The sequence below is a fragment of the Heterodontus francisci genome, chromosome 23 (assembly GCF_036365525.1).
Source record: "Heterodontus francisci isolate sHetFra1 chromosome 23, sHetFra1.hap1, whole genome shotgun sequence".
Taxonomy (NCBI): domain Eukaryota; kingdom Metazoa; phylum Chordata; class Chondrichthyes; order Heterodontiformes; family Heterodontidae; genus Heterodontus; species Heterodontus francisci.
In genome coordinates, this window is record NC_090393.1 from 67,231,728 (window position 1) to 67,258,142 (window position 26,415).

Sequence of the window (26,415 nt, forward strand, 5' to 3'; positions counted from 1 at the left end):
TGTAACCTGTGATCTACTCAGGGCCCTCAGTGTGGCAGGGCTCACTAGCTGTGGGCTTTGAACCTCTGGAGCCTGATTTACCTGAGCAGCAGAAGTGGGTTTTGTTGCAGGCTTGGGACATCCAGCTGGAAATACGGGCATTATGCGTATCAGGTCCCAGGCTAAATCTGTCAGTTGGGCGAGACTCTCCCCATATCTCCCCCTTCACCTACAAAACTGGGAATGGGCCAGAATGCTTTGTGCATGTTTGTAATGTTAGGTTGAATTTTGTCCAATGATTGACAACTTTGGCAAGCTTAAGGGGGATTGTGTTGCTGCATTGCTTATGACTGCATGGCAGTTTGTCGAAGCCTCCATCTCTGGTCCAGTTTAATGCAGCCCCACAGTGTGACTCATTACTGCCATTGCACAAGCAGCAGGTTAATCCATGTATTCTGATCTGAATGCCTTTAGGTAAAAACGGAGGGAGAGGAGGTAAATAAAACAAAGCTGGATTCTTGTAATGTGTGACATTCCTTGGTATTAAAGACCAAAAATCACAAAGGAGCAGTAACGTGTTGGTCCCAACTACTGTACAACAGCATAGTTAAAAATATTCCTATGTGAACTCAAAGATTTCTGGTAAAATAATAGGGAGGAAACAGTGACCAAAGATATAAACTATAAAGTGTTATAATGTAAAACCCAGATGTAAATAACACACAGCAATACGTGATCAATTTTATATTGGCAGTTTAGTTTTCTCCAATTTATGTTTACATAAAAAACTATTTGAATATTTGCAAAACAAAATGAAGGCAAGATATGCAAGATTATAAATACATTCTCCAATAAACAGGTTTCCAAACATCTCAATGGTGCTTGTCTCACTGAACACAGACTTGCACCGGCTGCTCTGAGTGACTTCAGTAATGAGTGATGAGTGTGGTTCACCAGCATCCATACTCCATATCCCAGTGTCAGAAGAAAAACAGGGCTGGGAATTTCAAATAAAAACAAAGTGAAGAAAATACAAAAATACAGAGCAGAATCGAACAGAGAAAAGACTGGTAACATCACCTGCCTCTTCCACTGTCAGACCTGCTGTGTGCTTCCTCCTCTTGAACACACACTTTATAACACACCAAAACTCTCAGGAAAGGAGGACTTTTTTCCTTCCTGTTTGGAAGGACTGGGATATAGAGACAACTGCTATATTAGAAAATGTGCTTCAGGAACCAAATCACTTTAATTTTTCAATGTGTGTTAAAAGCATCTTGCTGCGACAGCACAATTCATGGCTTGATTCTTGTAACTTGTTGGCTGGAAAAGTGGGAACAGTCAGAGTTTTAAAAACATTTACATACATCTCAAGGCAACTATCACTACCTTTCTGTAAGCATCCAAACCCCACCATGACTGAGACAGAAACTAGTGCAACCTTTCACACAGTTCTTGCATTCAGTTCCGGAACAGTCAGTCTCAGCCAGTGCAGGCTCAAACACAGGAGCTGCCAGGGAACAGGCAGAGTTATTGAGCTAATAGACCCATGACTAATCATCTGGGGAAAAATCAAGTGGTGGAGAGAGGGAGTGACACAGGTAATTACAGCTCTCATGTGGATGTTATTACATGAATTGTAGATCAGAAGATGCTGCCATTGAAGCACAGAGGCCAAGGTTTAGACATTTGAGCCAGTCCCCAGCAGGCAGAACACAAAGTGAATAACGGAACACACCCTGGACCTCCCCGTTGAGGGTTAGTGAACTCTAAAATTATGCTAGTGCTACAGCCAATGCCAGCAGTATCTCACAGCGCCAAGAGAAAGTTGCCAGATTTGGTAAGATCTGCTAACATTCTTTAAATAAACTTGCAGCTTCCCAATCACTAGCAGGGTCACTGTGGCTGGTGACCAAAGCAGCAGGGTTGCTGTTATCTCTCTATGTTGTCCCCCACTCGCCCGCACCCCCCCACCCACTCCACACTCCAAAGATGATTTTCTGGCTCAGTCAACATCACCTCCCTCAGAATCACAGGTTAAAAACAACCTGTTGACAGTGAGACAAGTGCTGAGGAGATATGTTTCACAAACCTGTGATCACAGGGCTCTCCCCAACATGCAACTTACACTCACATGGTTCAGGCAGACCAGAACCCATGCTCCAAGTCTGTCTGGGAGGGCGGTGGGGAAGAGAAAGCGACAGAGACAGAGACAGAGCGAGAGCGAGAGAGAGAGCGAAAGAGAGCGAGAAAGTGGGAAGGGACAGAGGGGGAAAGATAAAGGAGAGAGGAAGAGTGAGGAGGAATAGAGAGGGGGAGAGGAAAGTGAGGGGTGATAGAGGGGAGGAGATAGAGGGAGAGAATATGCGAGAGGCAGAGAGTGTGAGGCAGAGAGACAAGTAGAGAGAGGGCCAGAATGAGCATATAGAGTCTTACCAATTGCTGGCCTTGGCAAAGCTGGCACATGTCTCTGCTGTTGCCACTGGCTACATGTTGGAAATCAACTGCCCTATCCCAGTAAATAAGTGGCTTCACATAGTATAAGTGCACGTGTCCATTATCTGATCTGTAATGTATATGTAACAGGACAACACAGAAATGACAACCAAAGTCACACTGAACTGAACTAATGAATGGGTTACTATCCTCTAAACAATCCAGTTGCATTGTGTGCCTTCTTTACAGAGTACACTGAAGGTAAAGAGTGTTAAACAGGTTTGAGAGCTTGTAGAAAAAGCAAGTGACTAGTGTCCTTACAGGGCAGACAAGCTGCCAGCAAACTACCATGTATACAGTGCTACAGTACATTCACACTACAACACTGGTCAGAGAACAAAGTAGACAATGGCCTCATGCAGCCACTGTCACCAATGTTGGCTTCATTATTACCAAAAAGGGATGGAAAATATGAAGTGAAGTAGTGAGAAAGGAAATCACGTTCCATACTGTCTATATTGCCCCATCTGATGGGGAGGGGGGGGGGTGCAGGATCCTGATCCCCAGTTATTGACCTCATCATTTACCCAGGTTAAAATGCAGCAGTGGGTGGAGTTCTACATACTGCAGGTAAAAGTCCTTCAAGTAGGCATTTATTCTCAGGCTGCCACAAGGAACCTGCTGCAATCCCGAGATTACTCCCGAGTGAGATTAAACAGTCAGTGAATTATCCAAAGGGTAGGTTCATGACATCTCTTGCAAGACTTAATCCAAGGCTTGGGGTGTGGGGTGGTGGTGGCTTGGTTCCTTGTTCTGACCTGAACTGGATGTAATCTTAACAATAAATAATTAAAAGCTAAACAATATTTTAATTACTGAATGTGAAGAAAATTGGACCTTTGCACACACCGTTCGTCACACAAGCTTAGAATACTCTGGTCTCCTAATGTTACACTTCCCAGGAATAATTATGGTTTGTGCAGCCAAAGAACCCAGAAAACAGCCTGTGTCACTCAGTGAATCAGTGAGTCTGCACTGGATAATGTCACATTCCACTGGCGACTGCGCTAACATACTGTAACAGAAATACTAAACAAATGAATGGAAACAAAATACATGATTTGATACTAACGATACTAAGCATGCTGTGCCTATTAAAGGCATGCACTACTGATACCATGCAAACACAAATAACATCCAAGGCCATGAATAATGAGCAGAGCTCCTCTATTATACGCTCAGTAATATAAAACCCGTGGCAATCGGAAACCACAAGCTTACTGATTTAGCTCAAGAGCAGCCATACTAAACATAAAACTTACAAATAATAAAGGACGGATACACTGCTGAGAGTTCAGATTTTACACCATGTTATTTGTCACAATCTGAATTGGGAAACACTGCAGGTATAATGACAATAATGAAAAGGATATGGCATTTAGCTTAGGCACCTTGCAATGGGATAAGGCCATTTAATGTAACATGGAGATGTGATAGATATCATACACTGCCTCAGAGAGATCAACCACAAAGTGACCTTCCACACAGAAACTAGAAGGCCAAAAATGTACAGCCAGCAGCAGAACAGCATATATAATAAAAAGCATCAACCCCATTTCAAAAGAAATCACTCAGGCAGTTAGAAGCCAACTGATTAATGCAAAAGGCAGTCTCTGCTACTGGACAGCAGTGAGAGCCACTAGCAATGCCAAATTTAACAGAAGTATTAGACAGGCCAATTTGTATGTAAAAAAAACATGTTCAGTGACTTTCTTCCCATCTAAATGTTTAAAATATTCATTAATTAATGGTTTCAAGGATGAGGACTTCAGTTACATGGATAGACTGGAGAAGCTGGGGTTGTTCTCCTTAGAGAAGGCCGAGAGGACATTTGATAGAGGTATTCAAAATCATGAGGGGCCTGAACAGAGTAGACAGAGAGAAACTGCTCCCACTGGTGGAAGAGTAGAGAACCAGAGGACACTGATTTAATGTGATTGGAAAAAGAACCAAAGGCGACAGGACGAAAAACATCTTTATGCTGTGAGTGGTTATGCTCTGGAATGCATTGCCTGAGAGCGTGGAGGCAGGTTCAATCATGGCGTTCAAAAGGGAATTGGCTAAACACCTGAAGGAAAAATTTTGCAGGGCCACGGCGAAAGGGCGGGAGAATGGGACTAGCTAAATTGCTGTTGTAGAGAGCTGGCATGGAGTCAATGGACCAAATGACCCCTTTCTGTGCTGTAACCATTTTATGATTCTATTAATGAATGCTGAGATGAAAATCACTAACTGAACACGATGGCGTGAGGGAGTTACACTAAAATTCACCATCAATGTGACATGATGAAAGTGATGGTGTGGTAGACAACCATAAGGACATCCCACCAGTCACATGGGCCTATTTGGCAGTTTATATATATAGTAATTAATATCCAAACAAAGAATCAGGAAATGCTGAAAGCACACAGCAGTATCTGAAATGACAGGTGAAGTTTTCAGCCAAGTACCTTCATCAGAATGGAGGCCTTTCAGATGCCCTTTGGACTTCTTGATGAATTCCTGCCTTTTCTAGAACATAGAAACATAGAACATGTTTAAAGGTCTATAGTAGAGACCTACCCAGTTCTCATGTCCCATCGAACACTACAAGGGAAGGCACAGCACGAGTTAAATAGAGTAAAACTCCCTCCACACTATTCCCTCAAACATTCCCAGGGCAGGGACTGCACAGCTTACAGTGCAAATCTTTCTTTATACTGTTCCAAGAATCTGACTCAGATCTGAAGCAAGAACAGTAGCCCCTTCTAGAATGGGGCGATCTTTTTCCTTTTCCCATACCAGCTATCATGTGAGTGAATTTAACAATTTGTCAAGTTATGGACAGTTTGTGCTTTTGATTAGTGCTCACCAGGAATGGATTCTGACAGCCTGAAGAGAGTGAATGCCAAAAATGGAACAGTTTAAAAATCAAATTGTCATAATGAAGTAAATTGCTTACACACTGCATTTTAAACAGTGATGGATCATACTGAAGTTTTAGAGTAAGCTGTAGAAGTTGATTCATTGTGAGGACCCTCCGCTCACAAGTACAGCTCAAACTGAAGCATGTGTACGGACTGTCTTTTACCAATGTTAATCCCTAACCAGCTCATACAGATTTTTAGTGTGTACTCATAGATTTCCAAAGGCTGGAGGCTGTTCACAATATTAATACTCACTGTTTAAAAAAAACCCAATGAACAGAAATAAAGTTGTTCATTCTTTTTAATTGGTTAATATTCTTAATGGGGCAGTTGTAAGGACACTTCGTTTTTGACACAGGAGACTTCACTTCATCAGTCTGGGTTGGATTCAACCTCAAGTGCCCAGGGGGTAAAGAAAAATTCTCTTTGTATGTGATCCTTTGGGGGAACCTTTCTATAAACTATGGATCATGATCAATGATTTGACAGAAAGTGGACTATCCAGGGAGCTGGCCTCAGGGTTAGAGTACTAATGCTATAAGTATTGTATACTCAGTCCTACAGCCTCTGTCCAAGCAGTTTTCTTGGCAACCCGACATCCATCATTCGAGACTCTACTGTGACCTGAAGGCTTTATAATGGCAACAGTGGCTTCTAAAGACTGACACTGTAGATCCTCCCATGCAATTAGAGTGTGGACTACACCAGGATGAACACTGTAAACATAGTGCCTTACTTTCTCGAATATGATTTATATCTCCGCTCAGAGCCTGGGAAAAGTCTTTGAAGATTAGCTTGAACTGATACTTCATTTCCCTGCAATTAGAAGATGAGGCATTGACTAGTTCACCATTGCAGAAAGACATCAGCAACAGTTACAGGCTGGAGCTCGAACAGCATTCATATCACTCAGGTGCACAATTCTTTACTGGACGGATGGATTATTGAAACAGGAGAATATTTTTGCTAAGTGATGCTATTCTGGGGTCCACTGGTCGCTGGAGTGAGGCAGTGTGTTTCAGCACAGGGTTGTAACATGAAGAGTAGTATTGACAGGACCTCCCAAAATCAGCAGTTGCTCTGCAAACATTTTCCATATTGGTCGGAGGAGGAAGACGTCAAGTTTCAAAGTACTTGTATATAGCGGTTACGTACTGCATCAGGCTCTGCCAGTCTGGCCGTTCTGTGCTCACCATCTCATTGATGTCCTACAGAAGGAGATACAACAAAATGGTATTACAAGATTGACAATTTACTCGTGGGCTTTTAATTTCAAATTTCCCCCAAGGCCATTTGTGCTGTAGAATCTTTCCATTAATAGGATACTACACCGTTTATATCCCTCTCTCTCCATCAATAGGGTACTACACCCTTTATATCCCTCTTTCCCTCAATAGGATACTACATTCTTTATATATCTATAAAACAGGACAACATGGTGTGAATAAAGCAAGAGAGACAGCACAGATACTAAATAATAAGCTCACTACATGGATATTTAAATACTAACCACCAACAGTAATGGTTCTATAATCAGCCTTGGCTCAATGCTAGCACTCTTGTTCAAGTCCCATTCCACAGGCTTGAGCTCCAAAACTAGGCTGATGCTCCAATGCTGTACTGTCAGAGGTGCAATCATTCAAAAGGGGCATTAAACTGAGGACCCGCTTTCCCTCTTAGGTGGAAGAGGTGCGTTTTCCTTGGTGCTCCAGCCAATATTTATCAGTCAATCACAATGACAAACACATTGGTCACTTTGCTGCGTGTGGGAGCTTGCTGTACATAAAGTATTTGCCCCATTTCTTAACATTTTAAAAGTGCTTTTCCTGATAAATATTTATGACCTAAACTTGGTGTACAAGGCACAGTTTCAAAATTTGAGGATGACATGAAACATTGAAGCATTGTGAACTGAGAGAAGGATAATGATAAACTGCAAGAGGACATAGACAGGCTGGTGGAATGGGCAGAGAAATGGTAGATGAAATTTAATGCAGAGAAATGTTGGAGGAAGAACGAGGAGAGGCAATATAAAACAAAGACACAATTCTAAAGTAGGTGCAGGAGCAGAGGGACTTAGGGGTGTATGTACACAAATCGTTGAAGGTTGCACGGCAGGTTGAAAACAATTAATAAAGCATATGGAATCTGTGCAAGTAGAGGCACGGAAGTTATGTTAAACCTGTATAAAACACTGGTTTGGCCTCAACTGAGTACTGTGTCCAGTTCTAGGCTCCACAGTTTAGGAAGGATGTGAAGTAATTAGAGAGAAAAGATTCATGTGAATAGTTCCAGGGATGAGGAACTTCAGTTAAGTGGATAGGTTGGAGATGCTGGAGCTATTCTCCTTGGTGAAGAGATTTGATAGAGGTGTTCAAAATCATGAGTTGTCTGGACAGTGTAGATAGGGAGAAATTGTTCCCATTGGCAGAAGGATCCAGAACCCGAGGACACTGATTTAAGAAGACTGGCAAAAGAAGCAATGGCGACATGAGGAAAAACTTTTTTTTTTTAAATGCAGTAAGTGGTTAGGATCTGGAATGCACTGTCTGACTGTGTGCTGGAGGCAGATTCAATCGGGACTTTCAAAAGAGAATTGGATAATTATCTAAAGGAAAAAATTTGCAGGGTACAGGGAAAAGATAGAGGAGTGGGACTAGGTGAGTTGTTCTTACAGAGAGTCGGCATGGACACGATGGGCCAATTCTATGATTCTACAATTCAAAACTTTCTTACTGATCACAGAGTACACTCGGCTAAAAGGAAGTTCCTGCTAGCTGTTTCTGCAGCCGCTGAGCACATATACCTCAGAATAGCTGCTATAGTGTCCTTATGAAGAATGATGGTTACGCTGCTAACAAATAGGCGAAGGAGGGGTGGTGCAAGCTCCACCCACTTCACACTCTGGGGCAAGAGCAGCCCTACACCTGGGGCAGGATCCCAATTTGTATGTTTAAGTGTCTAACGCCCCTAAGGCAGGTGTCCTGGGCGCTTAGTAGCCATCCCAGCTAATACAGGACCAGGGCAGTTCTAGTCCAGATTGGTGTGACAACTTGGGATGTGAAATTCAGAGCCTAATTCTCAATTCACAGGTGCAGAACAGGCAGCTACAATTTTAATTTCCTCTCTAACTGTCTCCTGTCTAGGGTTTGCAATCTTTGATACTCTGCATGATTATTAATATCCCTCTTCATACTTGTCCTTGGATGTCGACTATTCTAATATTGATAGTGCAGGCTCACTCACTAATTACTATACAGTAACAAAGGGACCGTTACCACAAGTGTGCTAACATACTGAAAACCACTTTTAAAGTTGCAGAACCTCAGTAAGCACATTCACATTACAGCAGGGCACTGTAGTTAAATCCCAAATATGGGAATCACTGTAAATTATGTAAAATTAATCACAACTCTGACCTCACTCCTTATTTTGTTAAACCCAAGCAATTTTGCAATCATACTGTCAGAAATGCTCAAAAAAGCCGGCATACAAGACTGGTCACATTGAGGGAGGCCAGTCAACCCCATCTTGTTCATCCATCCAGATCAACCCCACACTTTCCCTTTTTTATTCATTCATGGGATGTGAGCGTCACTGGCAAGACCAGCATGGATTGCCCATCCCTAATTACCCATGAGAAAGTGGTAAGCCACCTTCTTGAACTGCTGCAGTCCATACGGTGTAGGTACACCAACATTGCTATTAGGGAGGGAATTATAGATTTTAACCAACATCTAATTGTTTCTTAAATGATACCAGGCTTTTGCCTCTATTATTCAGCCTTGAAGTCCACTCCAAGTGTTAATCACTGTCTGCCTGAAGATAAACCTCCCAACATCTGTCCTAAAGTTACCTGTTAAGAGGTTGAATCTGCATCCCCATCTCCTTTTAATTTATACTAGTATTTTGGATTAATCGTTTCCTACAGGCTTTACTATCTTATACACTGCTCATGCGCCTCCTTTTCAGGATGGAAAGCCCAACAGCGTCCTGTCTTTCCCCATAATGCAGACCCCTGACACTAGCGGTCAGCCTCATGGCTATTCCTTGCATTTGCCTCTCTCCCACTTGCCTTATTCCTAGCAGCTGAGATGCTGAACTGCATTGCAACATGATAATGTAATTCTCAAAGGATTCTGATTCTGTAACTTAAGGATGCTATACCGCCAGCTACATTCTACTTGTTGACTTGTAGTCTCCTCTTGCCTTTGATCTCAGCCTTGAAGAGAACCGAAGAGAATTTCAGGAAGAACACAAGAACATAAGAAATAGGAGCAGGAGTAGGCCATTCGGTCCCTCAAGCCTGATCTACCATTCAATAAGATCATGGCTGATCTGCCCCAGACCTCAACTCCTCTTTCGTGCCAGCTCTTCACAGCCCTCAACTCCCTGATATTTCAAAAATTCTTACTGCCTCTTTAAATATTTTCAGTGATCTAGCCTCGAAAGCTCTCTGGGGTAGAGAATTCCAGATATTCACTACCCTCTGAGAGAAGAAATTCCTTCGCATCTCAGTTTTAAATGAGTGTCCCCTTATTCTGTAACTATGTCCCCTAGTTTGACACTCCCCCACTAGTGGAAACAGCTTAACATCTACCCTGTCAAGCCCCCTCAGAATCCTGTACATTTCAATAAGATCACCCCTCATTCTTCTAAACTCTAATGAATAAAGGCCTAACCTGTTTAGCCGTTCTTGATAAGGCAACCCCTTCATCCCAGGAATCAGCCTAGTGAATCTCTTTTGAACTGTTTCCAATGCCAGTATATCCTTTCTTAAATACGGGGACCAAAACTGTACACAGTACTCCAGGTGAGGCCTCACCAACACCCTGTACAGTTGTAACAAGTTTTCCCTATTTTTATGCACCAAATCCCTAGCAATAAAGGCCAAAATTCCATTTTCCTTCTTAATTACTTGCTGCACCTGCATGCTAACTTTTTGTGTTTCATGCACAAGAACATTTCCTCTGTACTGCACTTTTTGGAGTCTCTCTCCATTTAAATAATAGTCTGCCTTTTCATTCTTCGTACCAAAATGCATGACCTCACAGTTTTCTACATTAAACTCCAGCTGCCAGAATCTCTTTCAGGAGAGAAGTTTTACTGCTGATATCAGGTAGTTATAAAGTACCATCAGTAGCAATGCAGTCAATGTTGGCACCAGAATCAGGGATGCATGACTGTTACTGGATAGAAACCACTGATAAAATCAGTCATATAAAAGCAAAATACTGCGGATGCTGGAAATCTGAAACAAAAACAAGAAATGCTGGATTCACTCAGCAGGTCTGGCAGCATCTGTAGAAAGAGAAGCAGAGTTAACGTTTCGGGTCAGTGACCCTTCTTCGGAACTGACAAATATTAGAAAAGTCACAGATTATAAACAAGTGAGGTGGGGGTTGGGCAAGAGATAACAAAGGAGAAGGTGCAGATTGGACCAGGCCACATAGCTGACCAAAAGGTCACAGAGCAAAGGCAAACAATATGTTAATGGTGTTTTGAAAGACAAAGCATTAGTACAGATTAGGTGTGAATATACTGAATATAGAACATCAGCAAGTGCAAACCTGAAGAAAAACAACCTGAAAAAAACAGTGGGCAAGCAAACTGAACAAACTAAGATGAAATGAAATAAATGCAAAAAATGTAAAAAGGAATGCAAAAAAAAAAGAAAAAATAACTAAAAATGACTAAAAATGAAAGTAAAGTGGGGGGCTGTCATGCTCTGAAATTATTGAACTCAATGTTCAGTCCGGCAGGCTGTAGTGTGCCTAATCGGTAGATGAGATGCTGTTCCTCGAGCTTGCGTTGATGTTCACTGGAACACTGCAGCAATCCCAGGACAGAGATGTGAGCATGAGAGCAGGGGGGAGTGTTGAAATGGCAAGCAACCGGAAGCTCAGGGTCCTGCTTGCGGACTGAGCGGAGATGTTCCGCAAAGCGGTCACCCAGTCTGCGCTTGGTCTCCCCAATGTAGAGGAGACCACACTGTGAGCAGCGAATACAGTATACTACATTGAAAGAAGTACAAGTAAATCGCTGCTTCACCTGAAAGGAGTGTTTGGGGCCTGGGATAGTGAGGAGAGAGGAGGTAAATGGGCAGGTATTACACCTCCTGCGATTGCAAGGGAAGGTGCCCTGGGCCGGGGACGAGGTGGTGGGGGTAATGGAGGAGTGGACCAGGGTGTCGCGGAGGGAACGATCCCTTCGGAATGCTGACAGGGGAAGGGAGGGGAAGATGCGACTGGTAGTGGCATCACGCTGGAGGTGGCGAAAATGGCGGAGGATGATCCTTTGGATATGGAGGCTGGTGGGATGAAAAGTGAGGACAAGGGGAACCCTGTCACGGTTCTGGGAGGGAGGGGAAGGGGTGAGGGTAGAGGTGCGGGGAATGGGTCGGACACGGTTGAGGGCCCTGTCAACCACAGTGGGGGGAAATCCTCGGTTGAGGAAAAAGGAGGTCATATCAGAAGCACCGTCATGGAAGGTAGCATCATCAGAGCAGATGCGTCGGAGACGGAGAAACTGGGAGAATGGAATGGAGTCCTTACAGGAGGTAGGGTGTGAAGAAGTGTAGTCGAGGTAGCTGTGGGAGTCAGTGGGCTTATAATGGATATTGGTAGACAACCTATCCCCAGAGATGGAGACAGAGAAGTCGAGGAAGGGAAGGGAAGTGTCAGAGATGGACCATGTAAAGGTGAGAGAAGGGTGGAAATTGGAAGCAAAGTTGATAAAGTTTTCGAGTTCGGGGCGGGAGCAGGAAACGGCACCGATACAGTCATCAATGTACCGGAAAAAGAGTTGGGGGAGGGGGCCTGAGTAGGACTGGAACAAAGAATGCTCGACATATCCCACAAAAAGACAGGCATAACTAGGACCCATGCGGGTACCCATAGCGACACCTTTTACTTGAAGGAAGTGCGTGGAGTTGAAGGAGAAGTTGTTCAATGTGAGAACAAGTTCAGCCAGGCGGAGGAGGGTGGTGGTGGATGGGGACTGGTTGGGCCTCTGTTCCAGGAAGAAGCGGAGAGCCCTCAAACCATCCTGGTGGGGGATGGAGGTGTAGAGCGATTGGACTTCCATAGTGAAGAGGAGGCGGTTGGGACCAGGAAACTGGAAATTGTCAAAATGACGTAGGGCGTCAGAAGAGTCACGGATGTAGGTGGGAAGAGACTGGACCAGCGGAGAAAAGATAGAGTCTAGATAGGAAGAAATAAGTTCAGTTGGGCAGGAGCAGGCTGACACAATGGGTCTGCCGGGACAGTCCCGTTTGTGGATTTTGGGAAGGAGGTAGAAGCGGGCTGTCCGGGGTTGCGGGACTATGAGGTTGGAAGCTGTAGAGGGAAGATCTCCAGAGGAGATGAGGTCAGTGACAGTCCTTTAGACGGTGGCTTGATGTTCGGTGGTGGGGTCATGGTCCAGAGGGAGGTAGGAAGAGGTGTCTGTGAGTTGGCGTTGAGCTTCTGCAAGGTAGAGGTCGGTACGCCATACAACAACAGCACCACCCTTGTCTGCAGGTTTGATGACCATGTCGGGGTTAGACCTGAGAGAATGGAGTGCCTCAAGTTCAGAGGGGGACAGGTTAGAGTGAGTGAGGGGGGCAGAGAAATTGAGACGACCAATGTCTCGCCGACAGTTTTCAATGAAGAGATCAAGAGCGGGTAAGAGGCCAGGGTGAGGGGTCCAGGTAGAGGGAGAATACTGGAGGCGGGTGAATGGGTCTGCTGGTCGGGGGGAGGACTCCTGGTCAAAGAAGTGAGCCCGGAGGCGGAGGCGACGGAAGAAGAGCTCAACGTCATGCCGAGCGCGAAATTCATTGAGGTGGGGGCGTAAGGGGATAAAACTGAGTCCTTTGCTGAGTACAGAACGCTCAGCATCAGAGAGGGGGAGGTCAGAGGGTATAGTGAATACACGGCAAGGGGTCAGATCAGAAGGGGTGGGGTCAGAGGGAAGTGAAGCGGAAGGAGGATCTGGAGGGGCATTAGTCCCCATCAGCTGCTGGAGTTTGCGTTCCTTAACACCTGAAAGGAAGAAAAAAAGTTTTTTGTTAATGCGTCGGATGAGACGTAAGATGAGATGAAACTGCGGAGTAGAACAGCTTTGAGATAAGGTGCGACGGTGCTGCTGGAGAGAGAGGTCCAGTGTGTGCATATGGTGTGTTAAAATCAGTCATTTGCCCTGAGGGGGGTTTGACAAGCAACAGCATGGCCTAAAAGACTGCCTCAAAGTTTCCCCATCAATAGGTTGCTTATTTTCATGTCAAATGGAACTGGTGAATGCAAGTGTTTCCCTATCAGCATAGGTTCATATTGATTGGGATTACAACCCCACTTTCTCTACAAAAAGAAATGGCTTAATCAGGGTATAGTCTGCATCTGTCACTGCAAGGAGTGATAATAATGCTGTCGGGTGGGTCAACCACTTACATGGTTCAGTCACTTGCCTGGCAATAGGTTCAGATGGCACCAGACTTGACCTTTACCAGGATTGCAATTAATGCTGGAAAAGGTGGTTCCTGCCTCGTCAGTGACTTCTGTTGTAAGCAATTACTGACTGCCACTACTTTTTGTGCCTACAGTAAATTGCTGTTGACATTTCCAATTAGTGCATCATTCACACTGATGCCTTTTGTTAAAGCTTCACATCATTGAAAATCTTGCAATTTTGAAAATCAGCATTGATTTTTCGTAAAAATCCACCATATTCAGTACAAATCTTGGATTCTGGTTTTGGCACAAATGAGAGGATAAGACTCAGCCAACTGGCACTGAACAAACATAAATAAGCTGAAGTACTTTGGTGTCAGGTCTTGCAAAACCTTGTATGCATCGACAGGGAGTGGGGCAACTTTAAAAATATTTCCTACTCTGTTTTCAAAAATCTGAAAGAAAGACTAAACACTTCAAGATTGACTCAGAATGTTTCCACACAAAAGAGACCAGGATAGGTTTGGATGACAAAAACCCTTCAGCCCATCTTCTCTCACCTTCCAGCATATCAGTCCTACTGTCTTCCTTTTAGCTTTTAACATCCTCCTGAACAGATAGGGATCTTGGGGTTCATAAATCAAGGTATTGAACACAAAAGCAAGGAAGTTATGCTGAACCTTTGTAAAGCTCTGGTTAGGCCACTAGAGTATTGCATCCAGTTCTGGTCACCACACTTTAGGGAGGATGTGAATGTCCTTGTGAGAGTGCAGAGAAGATTTACCAGAATTGTTCCAGGGATGGGGGTTCCAGGGATGAGAAATTTTAGCTACAAGGTTAGGTTAGAGAAGTTGAGGTTCTTCTCCTTGGACAAAGGAAATTGAGGGGGGATTTGATAGAGGTGCACAGCTTTATGACAGGTTTAGATGAGGGAGACAAAGAAAAGTTGTTCCCATTAGTTGGTGGTAGAAGGACTAGGGGATACAAATTTGAGGTTTTGTGCAAGAGATGCACGGGAGATGTGAGGAAGCACCTCTTTATGCAGCGAGTAGTAATGATCTGGAACTTGCTGCCTACGAGGGTGGTGGAAGTGGAGATAATGAATGATTGTAAGAGGAAATTGGATGGGCACTTGAAAGAAATAAACTTGCAGGACTATGTGAATAGAGCTCTATGGAGAGCCGGCAGAGACTCAATGGGCTGAATGGCCTCCTTCTGTGCCATAATGACATCAGTTTAGTATCTCTCCCCGTGATAACATGATACGTAAAACGCTATTTCTTTCCTTTCACTCCCTCAGTATTGCATCAGAGTGTCAGGCTAGATATGTGGGCAAGTCCCAGTGTGGGCTCAAACCTTCTGAATCAGATGTTTGAGTGCTACCAGTCAAATTAATCTTCCATCTAGGTTCCTGAGTTTTCTATTGATGATGAGAGGATCAGAAATTTCACTTCATTGCTGGCACAGACACGATGGGCCAAGTGGCCTCTTTCTGTGCTGTAAACTTTCTATGATCCTATAATACGAGTGATCACAACAGCACATAGAAATACCAACTTAATGGCCTCCTTTGATCAATTCTTGCACTGCTTTTTTATAATCTGTGACCACACAGAAATTCATCTATGCTGATGAGCATGCCTTTGCTGCTTAAGCTATTCCAGCCTGGAAACAGCACATATGAAAGGTGCCTGAAATGGCACCTTCAACCAAGTACCACAATGCCTAAAAGAAAGACAGACTTGCATTTACACAGCACTTTTCATGACCACCCGACATCTCAAAGTATTTTATAGCCAATGAAGTACTCTTGAAGTATAGTCACTTTTGTAATGTATGATAGGTGGCGGCCAATTTGCACACAGCAAGCTCTCACAAACAGCAATGTGATAATGATCAAATAATCTGTTTATGTGAAGATGATTGAGGGATATGTATTAGAATTATAGAATGGTTACGGTACAGAAGGAGGCCATTCGGCTCTTTGTGTCAGTGCCAGCTCTCTGCAAGAGCAAATCACCTAGTCCCACTTCACCATCTTTTCCACATAGTACGGCAAACTGGTTCTTTCAGGTAATTATACAACTCCCTTTTGAAAGCCATGATTGAATCTGCCTCTACTGTCGTGTTGCAGTTTTTTGAAATTGCAATTGCATTGTGGACAGTGTACACTGGAGGCTGTTGTACAACACACATGCTAGCAAAGGGAAAGTGAAAGTAAACAGAATAAAGAAGAAGCCTTTATGTTCAACAGCCTGCTGCAGTCTCTGCCTCACATATCTTATACTAAACTCAGCTAAATCTTACTCCAGTCCCGAAAGACATCACAATGATGACTCGGTAAATAGCAAAGAATGGTGAAAAACCAGAAACATTGGTTTCAGGTGTGAAAACTTTGGAAGGTTTGGGTTTACTTTTGCAGACAGCATTTCAAGTTGCAGACTGTGTTAGAGTGACACACAGGAAGCTTGTACAGTGTATACTCACACACCTGTCTCTCCAAAATAATCATCTTATCAAAAATATATATAATCTCAGATCATTGCAGAGAAGTTTCCTCTGAAAAGGAATGCGATCCTGGATCCCTGATCACACATTATCACTGCATTGCTGATCAATATGGCGTTGTCTATGCTCAATCTATCACCTTTTGATGTGCATTCAGAGTCATCATCTGTATACACTATGGAGGTGAAGAATTGGAAGATATCTTTGAGACACTTACGCCTAAGAAAAATGACTGCGACTCAGCAAAAAATGCACCGATGACCGACTATACGACCAAGAAAAACACCATATATGAAACTATTGTCTTCCGACGCACTAAGCAAACAAGACAATTGACCAATATTGCATACGATTGAGGCAACTAGCAACCAAATGTGGCTTTGGTGATGTTGAACATGTTGAACGGGAAATCAAAACACTAATAGTCAAATAAAAGCAAAATACTGCGGATGCTGAAAATCTGAAACAAAAACAAGAAATGCTGGAATCACTCAGCAGGTCTGGCAGCATCTGTGGAAAGAGAAGCAGAGTTAACGTTTCGGGTCAGTTCCGAAGAAGGGTCACTGACCCGAAACGTTAACTCTGCTTCTCTTTCCACAGATGCTGCCAGACCTGCTGAGTGATTCCAGCATTTCTTGTTTTTGCACTAATAGTCAAAGGCTGTCTCTCCAGTCAACTACACCAAAAAGCACTCGTGAAAGACAGAACACTGTCAGAGCTGCTGGAGTTAGCAAGATCACTATTGCTCTCCGTGTCCACAGCTACTGAAGTTGAGGCTGCCAACAGTAACTACCGCACTCCAAGTTCAACTCCTGTGAACACTGTTCATCACTCAAGTGCCGGGAAACCACCTGCAAAGCAACAATAGCCATCTCACAGACAGAGCTGCGGTTTATCCAAATAATGTTTCCATTGTGGCGGTGCTTACCCACACTGGACAGAATGTCCTGCTACTGGTAAACAGTGTAAAACCCGTACGAAAACCCAACCACTTCGCTCATCAAGTCTATGGGCCAGGTGCTGTCAAATGGGATTAGGTCAGGTGACTTTAATCCATCGGTGCAGACTCGATGGGCCGAAGGGCCTCTTCTGCACTGTATTATTCTGTGATTAGCAAAATCAACTACTAAGACCAATACCAACAGAAGGGTGTCTTGTATGCATATCACAGCAAAAAGGCGAGAGAATGTAGCTGAAGTAGAGGCGGATGACCCGGACATACTTTTGAGTTCTTTCCCAGACATAGCAAACAGCTACCTGTGAATGTGGCTGGCTGCTCGGGTTCAGATGCTCTCATAGACACAGGAGTGTCTGTCAATGTCATGGGAGACAAAACATTCAACAAATGCCAGGACTGCCCCACTCTCTGCAAACCAAGGAATACGAAAATTTTCCCTTACAACAGTGACAAACCGCTGAAAATTCTCTAAACTTTCGAAACGCCAGTCTCATACAAAAACACTAGAACAAATGTTGTTTTCTAGGTCACATCTGCAGAATGTGAGATGCTTATCAGTTTCCACACAGCAACAGATCTGCACATAATTACAATCACATATGTGATTCCTTTGCATAACAAAAACATTCCCAAACTGTATGCTGATTGCTTCATTGGTATCAGAAAACTGGAAGGTGTTACATGTAAGCTGCATGTAGACCTTAATGTGCCCCCAGTTGCCCAACAGCAGCGAGGAATACCATTTTCATGTCAGGAGACAGACAGAGAAGGAATTTCAACGCCTACTTGACCTTGACATTATTGAGAAAGTTGGGGATGAGCCGACCCCTTGGGTCTCACTCAGACAAGTCGTCAAGAAACCAAGAGCGAGAACCAGATTAGAATCTGCATTGATATGCGATCACCAAACCAAGCCATACAACAAGACAGACAATCAATGACATCATAGAAAAAGTGAACGGTGCTGAACATTTCGCTAAACTTGACTTCAATGTAGGCTACCATCAAATCAAGCTTGCAGAAGAACCGAGATATCTTACTGTATTCTCTACTCATATCGGACTTTCCTGATACAAGAGGCTCAATTCCGGAGTCAGCTCGGCAGCTGAGATATTTCAGCACATAATTCAATTTAAGCGACTCTTGGATAGGTAAATGGATGATAGTAGAATGAAGGGTATGTAGGTAGTTTGATGTTAGAGTAGGTTAAAGGGTCGGCACAATCATCGTGGGCCGAAGGGCCTGTGCTGTGCTGTACTGTTCTATGTTCTAATCTGCACTTCAAGGACTTGAAGGCACAAGTAACATCAGTGAAGACATTCTCATCTATGGCCGCAGGGAAAAAGAACATGAGACACGCCTACATACATGCTTAAAATGTCTCAGAGAATGTAACCTTACCTTGAACAAAGACTTGTTCAATTAAAGCAGAATTGAATTCTTCAGTCAGGTGTTCAGTGCTGAAGGAGGATCACCAGATCCACAGAAATTTGAAGCCATTGCAAACGCTGTGGATCCTACAAATGTGCAAGAAGTCCGGAGTCTGCTAGGACTCGTCACGTACTGCAGTCGCTTCACACCTGACCTTGCTACACCATCTACCCCCATAAGCGATCTGACAAAAAAGATCACCAAGTGGAATGGACTAAATCTCAAACAGGTGGTACACCAGATCAAATGACATTTGTCACCAAGTTGCACAAATGTCTATTTCGACCCTGAGAAAATCACTCAACTAGTCGTGGATGCAAGTGCAGTTGGCTTAGGCATAGTTCTTGTACAGAAGGACAAGATAGGTAATCCATCAATTCTTGCAATGGAAAGCAGATCATTAACACCCAAAGAGCAATATTATTTGCAAACAGAGAAGTACTATCAATCACACTGGGTATCTTACACTTTCATCTCCATTTATATGGAAGCGAGTTTAAAGTAATAATTAATCATAAAGCACAAGTGAGCTTGTTGAACAATCCACATAGCAAACCACCAACTCAAGTAGAATGTTGACTACTCAAACTACAAGAGTACGTGTTCCATGTTGAGTATCAGCCAGGCAAACTCAACCCAGTGGACTATCTTTCGCGACATCTGCTGCCGACAGCTGGTCCTACTAACCATGAGGAAAAGGCTGCCGAACAACATCTTAACTACGTAAGCATAAATTAAGTGCAAAAGTCGCTAAAACTATCTGACATTAAAGCAGCAATAAAACAAGATGAATCTTTGCAATTATGCATGGAGGCATTGGAATCACGAAACTAGAATTACTTGATTGAGAAAGTGTCTACAAACGAAATCGCTGACATACTACAGGTCTTCACAATGTTCGAATGATCTCACATTATGGGACACTGTATTGTCATACCACACTCATTGATGGAATGTGTTGTCGGTATAGCACATGAAGGAGACCAGGGAATAGTCAAAACCAAACAGCTCCTTAGGGAAAAGGTATCATTCCCAGGAATTGACTATGGTAGAGCACAAAATTGGTGTTTGCAATGTCAAGCAACTACAATGTCAAATCTTCATGATGTCTGAACGACCTCCAGGACCATGGATTGACGTCAGCGTTGACTTTGTAGATTTGACCACTGGTAAACACCTACTTATTGTCACTGACAACTATAGCAGATTCCAATCGTGGAATTAGTTATGTCAACTTCAATGAAAGCAGTCAACCCAAAGCTTGACCAGATCTTTGCCTTGTTTGGAATCCATCAGATGGTAAGAAGTGACAATGGACCCCCATTCAACAGCGATGAGTTCAGTAAATCCAGAAACTACCTAGGGCTCACTCATAGGAAAATCACACCCTGTTGGCCAAGAGCTAATGGAGAAGTCGAAAAATTTATGCAAACCTTGAAAAAAGTGATATGTACAGCTAGAACTGAGACCGAGTCATGGAAGCAAGAGCTATATCACTTTCTTCTTAACTACTGAGTGTCTCCTCACTCAACTACTGGAAAACCTCCAGCTACACTCATCTTTGCACATTCTATGCGCACACATCTACCTGAGCTACCCTGCGGAAATAATGATCAACATGTACGCGAACATGATCGAGAACAGAAGGATTAAATGAAGGTACATGCAGAGTGAAACATGAAATTTGGAGCTATACTGCTAAAGCGAGGAGATAAAGTACTTGTGAAACATGATGATCATGTTGGAAAGCAAACAACCCCTTATGACATCCAAACATTTGTTGCGACCATCACAAAAGGATCTATGATCACTGCAAAGCGCGATTCACAAATCATTACAAGAAACGCATCATTCTTCAAAGCACCAAAAACACCATTCGGAAGCACTGAATCCGATTCTGACATCGACATCTCAGATGAAGAACATAAGTCAAATAAGACTACATCTGATGTTAGACGATAGCCTACTCATGAGAGAAAACGCCTACCATACTTATGTGACTATGTTACGAAGTGGACTATTTATGTTTATTGTTTACACTTTTGGAAACAAACCATTGAAACATGCTATGCTTTACTAAGAAGCGGAGGGATATAGTTTTGTAATGTTTTGAAATTCCATGGCGTTGATTGTCCCGCATGAACTAAATGATTTGGTGGACTATGTGCTTTGCAGGCTGGTGATGATCATGCTTTATGACAGTTAGTATCATACGATAAGTCTGCATTCATTAAATAAATAAACTGCATGTTATACTTACATGAACCAGGTTAGACTATCCAGGGCCAGACTACTGGAATGGAGGGGGGCACGTGGAGGAGTGGAAGACTATCCTGGAGTCAGGCTGAGCCGGATTCAAACCCAAGTCCCAGAGATGAAAACTTAGGTAGGTTGACTGGAAGTGCAGGATTATTTTATTGCTCCTTTGTAACACTGTCCCTGCTGAGATGAAAAACTCAGTTCGATAAACCTAGACTGTGAACTCACAGGACTGTGGTAGTGCGCTAACTGGATCTGAAGTGTCAGAATGTGGCATGGTGGGCCGACTGGATCTGAAGTGTCAGACAGCAGCACTGATTGGATACCAACAGAAAGTTTTGATTTTGTAAGTACTATTTAATTGTAAACAATTCCAGAAGCTTATTTCTATAGATAAAGCAAATGACCGTGTTTAATCGAAAAAAACATTGAAGTAACATCCAGTGTTTCAGCAAACTCTCAATAGCCTGGAAACTAAACACTTAGTACACAGAGCCCTGAACACTAGGAGCTGGAAGTGGTGCTCACTTGTGCACAGCCCATGCAATGTTTAGACAGAGATAAAAATCTGTACAGGGAAGAAAACCTATTTATAGAAAGCTTAATAATATTTTTTCTGACTTCCGGGAACATAATATCACATTAACAAGAGAATAATAGCATAAAGACAGGCAGAGAGGAAGTGACTTGCATTCTGTGACTTAGAATTAGGAGCTGACTGTTCAGTTTGAGTGTTTTATTTAAAAGTTTACCAGTGTGGACTTGATACCAACGCTTTCAGCTGCCTGGAAGGCGAGGGAAAAATTTCTTCGCTGCAAAATAAAGACACAAAAAGTTTACAAAAATTCAGAGAATAACAACATCTACTTATCTGAAACCTTTAGATGGGCCTTCAAATAGTAAGGTGTTTGTTAACACCGATCTCTCTGCGGTGTAATGAGAGAAAGCTATCACAGCACACCAGGCCTTTAAACCTGGACTTTTGTGGAAATATATTGTCTGTATTTTTGCCTCTTACACCTGCGTAGGGCTACCCTGGTGACCACTCACTATCACAGAATAATACAGTGCAGAAGAGGCCCTTCGGCCCATCAAGTCTGCACCGATGCATTAAAACACCTGACCTGTCTAACTAATCCCATTTGCCAGCACTTGGCCCATAGCCTTGAAAGTTATGACATGCCAAGAGCTCATCCAGGTACTTTTTAAAGAATGTGAGGCAACCCGCCTCTACCACCCTCCCAGGCAGTGCATTCCAGACTGTCACCACCCTCTGGGTAAAAATGTTCTTCCACAAGTCCCCCTTAAACCTCCTGCCCCTCACCTTAAACTTGTGACCCCTCGTAACTGACCCTTCAACTAAGGGGAACAGCTGCTCCCTATCCACCCTGTCCATGCCCCTCATAATCTTGTACACCTCGATCAGGTCACCCCTCAGTCTTCTCTGCTCCAGCGAAAACAACCCAAGCCTATCCAACCTCTCTTCATTGCTTAAATGTTCCATCCTAGGCAACATCCTGGTGAATCACCTCTGCACCCCCTCCAATGCAATCACATCCTTCCTATAATGTGGCGACCAGAATTGCACACAGTACTCCAGCTGTGGCCTTACCAAAGTTCTATACAACTCCAACATAACCTCCCTGCTTTTGTAATCTATGCCTCGATTGATAAAGGCAAGTGTCCCATATGCCTTTTTCACCACCCTATTAACCTGCCCTTCTGCCTTCAGAGATCTATGGACAAACACGCCAAGGTCCCTTTGTTCCTCGGAACGTCCCAGTGTCAGGCCATTCACTGAATACCTCCGTGTCACATTACTCCTTCCAAAGTGTATCACCTCACACTTTTCAGCGTTAAATTCCATCTGCCACTTTTCTGCCCATTTGACCATCCCATCTATATTTTCCTGTAACCCAAGACACTCCACCTCACTGTTAACCACTCGGCCAATCTTTGTGTCATCCGTGAACTTACTGATCCTACCCCCCACATAGTCATCTATGTCGTTTATATAAATGACAAACAATAGGGGACCCAGCACAGATCCCTGTGGTACACCACTGGACACTGGCTTCCAGTCACTAAAACAGCCGTCTGTCATTACTCTCTGTCTCCTACAGCGAAGCCAATTTTGAATCCACCTTATCAAGTTATCTTGTATCCCATGTGCATTTGCTTTCTTGATAAGTCTCCCATGTGGGACCTTGTCAAAGGCTTTGCTGAAATCCATGTAAACTACATAAACTGCACTACCCTCATCTACACACCTGGTCACATGCTCAAAAAATTCAATCAAATTTGTTAGGCATGACCTCCCTCTGACAAAGCAATGCTGACTATTCCTAATCAAATTTTGCCTCTCCAAGTAGAGATAGATTCTCTCCTTCAGAATTTTCTCCAATAGTTTCCCTACCACTGACATGAGACTCACTGGTCTGTAGTTCCCTGGCTTATCTCTACAACCTTTCTTAAATTAGATGGGACAAGCCTGAACTAAGTCAGTCAACAAGGAGCAGGTTTACAGCTTGCCACCAGGCATAAAGCTGTTGTTGTGGGTCGTGAGTCTTTGGAATTCTCTTCCGCAAAAGGCAGTGGAAGCAGAGTCTTTAAATATTTTTAAGGCAGAGGTTGATAGATTCTTAATAAACAAGGGGATGAAAGGTGGTAGGCAGGAATATGGAGTCGAGGTTACAATCAGATCAACCATGATCTTATTGAATGGTGGAACAGGCGTGAGGGGTCGAGTGGCGTACTCCTCCAAATTCGTATGTTCGTATGATATAATGATTTGTCTTCTGTGGAGTTATTAGTTATTGAAATCACTGATGAATTAGCAGCAGTGATGCAAATTTAGGGCTCCAGCCATGATTGCACCACCCTTCGTGAGCCCATATTCCACCTTACACATGGACTACCCCTGTCTCTTGGTGTATCCTCATTTGACCCCATTTTGCTCTTCCCTATAGTATCCCCTTGTCCTGCCTGTTTTGGACTTGGTAAGGTGGTGATCATACATTTCTGTGGTCTCCCTGTGGAATAATTTTATGCCAAGTGAGAATGTTGGCCTGTGGCAACCATGCACTGTCACAGACTATTAGGTGGTGAGTGACAAGGGCCCAATGTGACTCTTTCTCATCCCAAATCTTGCTTCTTTTGTTACTGGGCAATACCTTACCCTTGCTCATAGGTGTACACGGTGTAAGGAATTATAAATACAGGAATTCAGTGAACAATTTCCATGTCACACATCAACAGTGGAACAGGAGTAGTCCATTTAACCCCTCAAGCCTGATCACTGAGATCATGGCTGATCTGTGACCGAACTCCATATACCCACCTTTGCCTCCTCACCCTTAATACCTCGGTGAACAAAAATCTAACAACCTCAAATTAAAATTAACATTTGATCTAGTATCAATTTCTGTTTGCAGAAGAGCGTTCCAAACTTCTACTGCCCTTTGGGCTGCATTCAATGCGCCCCCCGAGACAGGTTCGGAGGCTGGGCATGATCCACAGCACTGTGGTGGAAGGGGAAGGGTGGGGGGGCCCATCGCCTTCCCGTCACACCGGAATTTAGTCGGGGGCGGGATAGACCAAACGGGCCTTCCTGCCCAATGGCCAATTGAAACCCTTGAGTGGCCTATTACCCGCCACTTAAAGGCCTCTTCCTGCTGCCACTGGGGGTGCCTCCTCCATGTGGGGAGGTCGCCCAGTAAAATGAAGCAACCTCCCTGCGGGTTTGGGGGTGGGGGAGGCCCACCTCCGTGGGCAATCTGTGGACCATGGAGGGTCCCCGCTGGGAAACACTCCACCTAGATGAACCTCCCCTCCCCCTGCACTAAATATCCACCCTCCCTCAACCCATTGCCATGGCCCGAGCAACTCTGTCTCATTTAGCTGAGTCTGAGCTCCGGCGCTGGGCCTGGGTCCATAGCTTCTTGTAGTACTGGCAGTGGCCACCGCTCCCGATACTACTGAGCTGCCGGCCCTTGGATTGGAGGGCTCTTAGAGGCAGGATCCTCGTCTTTAAAGGGACGGGCACTTAAGTGCCTGAGGGCCTTTAAATTGCGACGGTGGTGTCTCCCCACCACCTTTTCGGTCTGGTGCCGGAAGCCGAATCAGCGCGACAAAATCCATTTACCACAATTTTGCCCATTCACTTAATCTATCAATATCTCATTATAATTTTATGCTTCCAACTACGCTGCTTACAATGCCGCCCATCTTTGTGTCATCAACAAACTTGGATATGTGGCATTCTATCCCATCAGCTATAAATTTGTCACTCTTTACTGCGATTATTTTCTTCATTATTGTTACTTTGGTATAATTTTGGTGAGTCCCCAACTCTGATTCAATATTAATTTCCTTGGGATGCCTGGCAAGCAATCCTCTTGGTCTACTTTAGATACCGACGCAAAGTAGTTATTCAGCATGCCTGCCACTTCCATATTTTCATTGACAATATCAAGTTTGTTTGTTTAACAAGGATGAACAGATAAAGAGAATGAGCTGCACCTAATCCCAGAGAGATAAAGAGTCAGAGAGTGGAGGTATTATAATTGGAAGTCGGGCTGTGTGAGATTACAGTGGGGCCTTGAGTATTATTTGTATTGGTCTCTCCTCTTTCATTGTCCATGGTGCTGCATACTGCTACCAGACAGAAAAGCAGGGCTGGCCACAGCTCTCTTGATGCTGCTTTGAGTCTGAGAGCAGTGTAGATGGCACCCTTGACTCCAGTTCCTCCCAGGAATGACATGACTCACAACTGATGAGCCCATTCCTAGCACCCATGCACAACACACTGTAGCACCACACTTAAGGTCAGTGACGATCCCAGCTTTTCATTTCCGATGAGGTCCATGTCCAAAATCTGAAATTCCTTGGATTAATACAGGAAAATGGAAAGTTGCTCATCTGAATCATGAACACACAGAATGATCGAATGTTCAGCAGAGAAAAAGGCCGTTCTGCCCTCAACTCCACCCAAGTGCTTTCACCATGAGCCACCCAGTCTAATCACACTCTCCTGCTCACTCTATAAACCCTTCAGAATTCTTATTTTCTAAGCAACTATCCAATTCTCTTTTGAAAGAATTTATGGTTTAACAATAGCCTGTGACACAGAATTCCATTTTCGCACTATCCACTTGTGTTCACTTTTTCCTAATCTCCCCTTTTACAATTATCTTAAATTTTGTGCCCTCACAGTACTAGCTTGCTGGCTAGTGTATCAAGCTACCAGTATTAACACCATTAGAACCTTGACCTTCTCACTTCCAGTGTAAACTTTATCAAATAAATTTGATATTTATCAAATATCTCTTCATAACTTTAACTCCTTATCCTTAGTAATGCCCTAGCAAATTTATGCTACATCTTTTCCATTGGTTTTACATCCTTTTCATAATGGGGTGTCCAGAACTGCACACAATACTGTAATATG

General features: G+C 43.6%; 1 protein-coding gene across 11 annotated transcripts in view; it reads right to left on the bottom strand.

The window, feature by feature from the left end:
- Window positions 1-732: 732 nt before the first annotated feature.
- Window positions 733-26,415, bottom strand: part of specc1la (sperm antigen with calponin homology and coiled-coil domains 1-like a) — a 575,263-nt gene continuing 549,580 nt past the window's right edge. For 8 of the 11 annotated variants that reach the window (XM_068055453.1, XM_068055452.1, XM_068055451.1 and 5 more), the window contains 2 exons: window positions 21,719-21,778; window positions 733-6,589 (listed from right to left, as the gene is read on the bottom strand). In XM_068055453.1, coding sequence (XP_067911554.1) covers window positions 6,500-6,589; window positions 21,719-21,778 — 150 coding nt within the window. In that variant the 3' untranslated portion in view covers window positions 733-6,499. The remainder of the gene's footprint in view (window positions 6,590-21,718; window positions 21,779-26,415) is intronic. The other 3 variants (XR_010977306.1, XR_010977305.1, XM_068055457.1) reach the window with 3 other exon arrangements.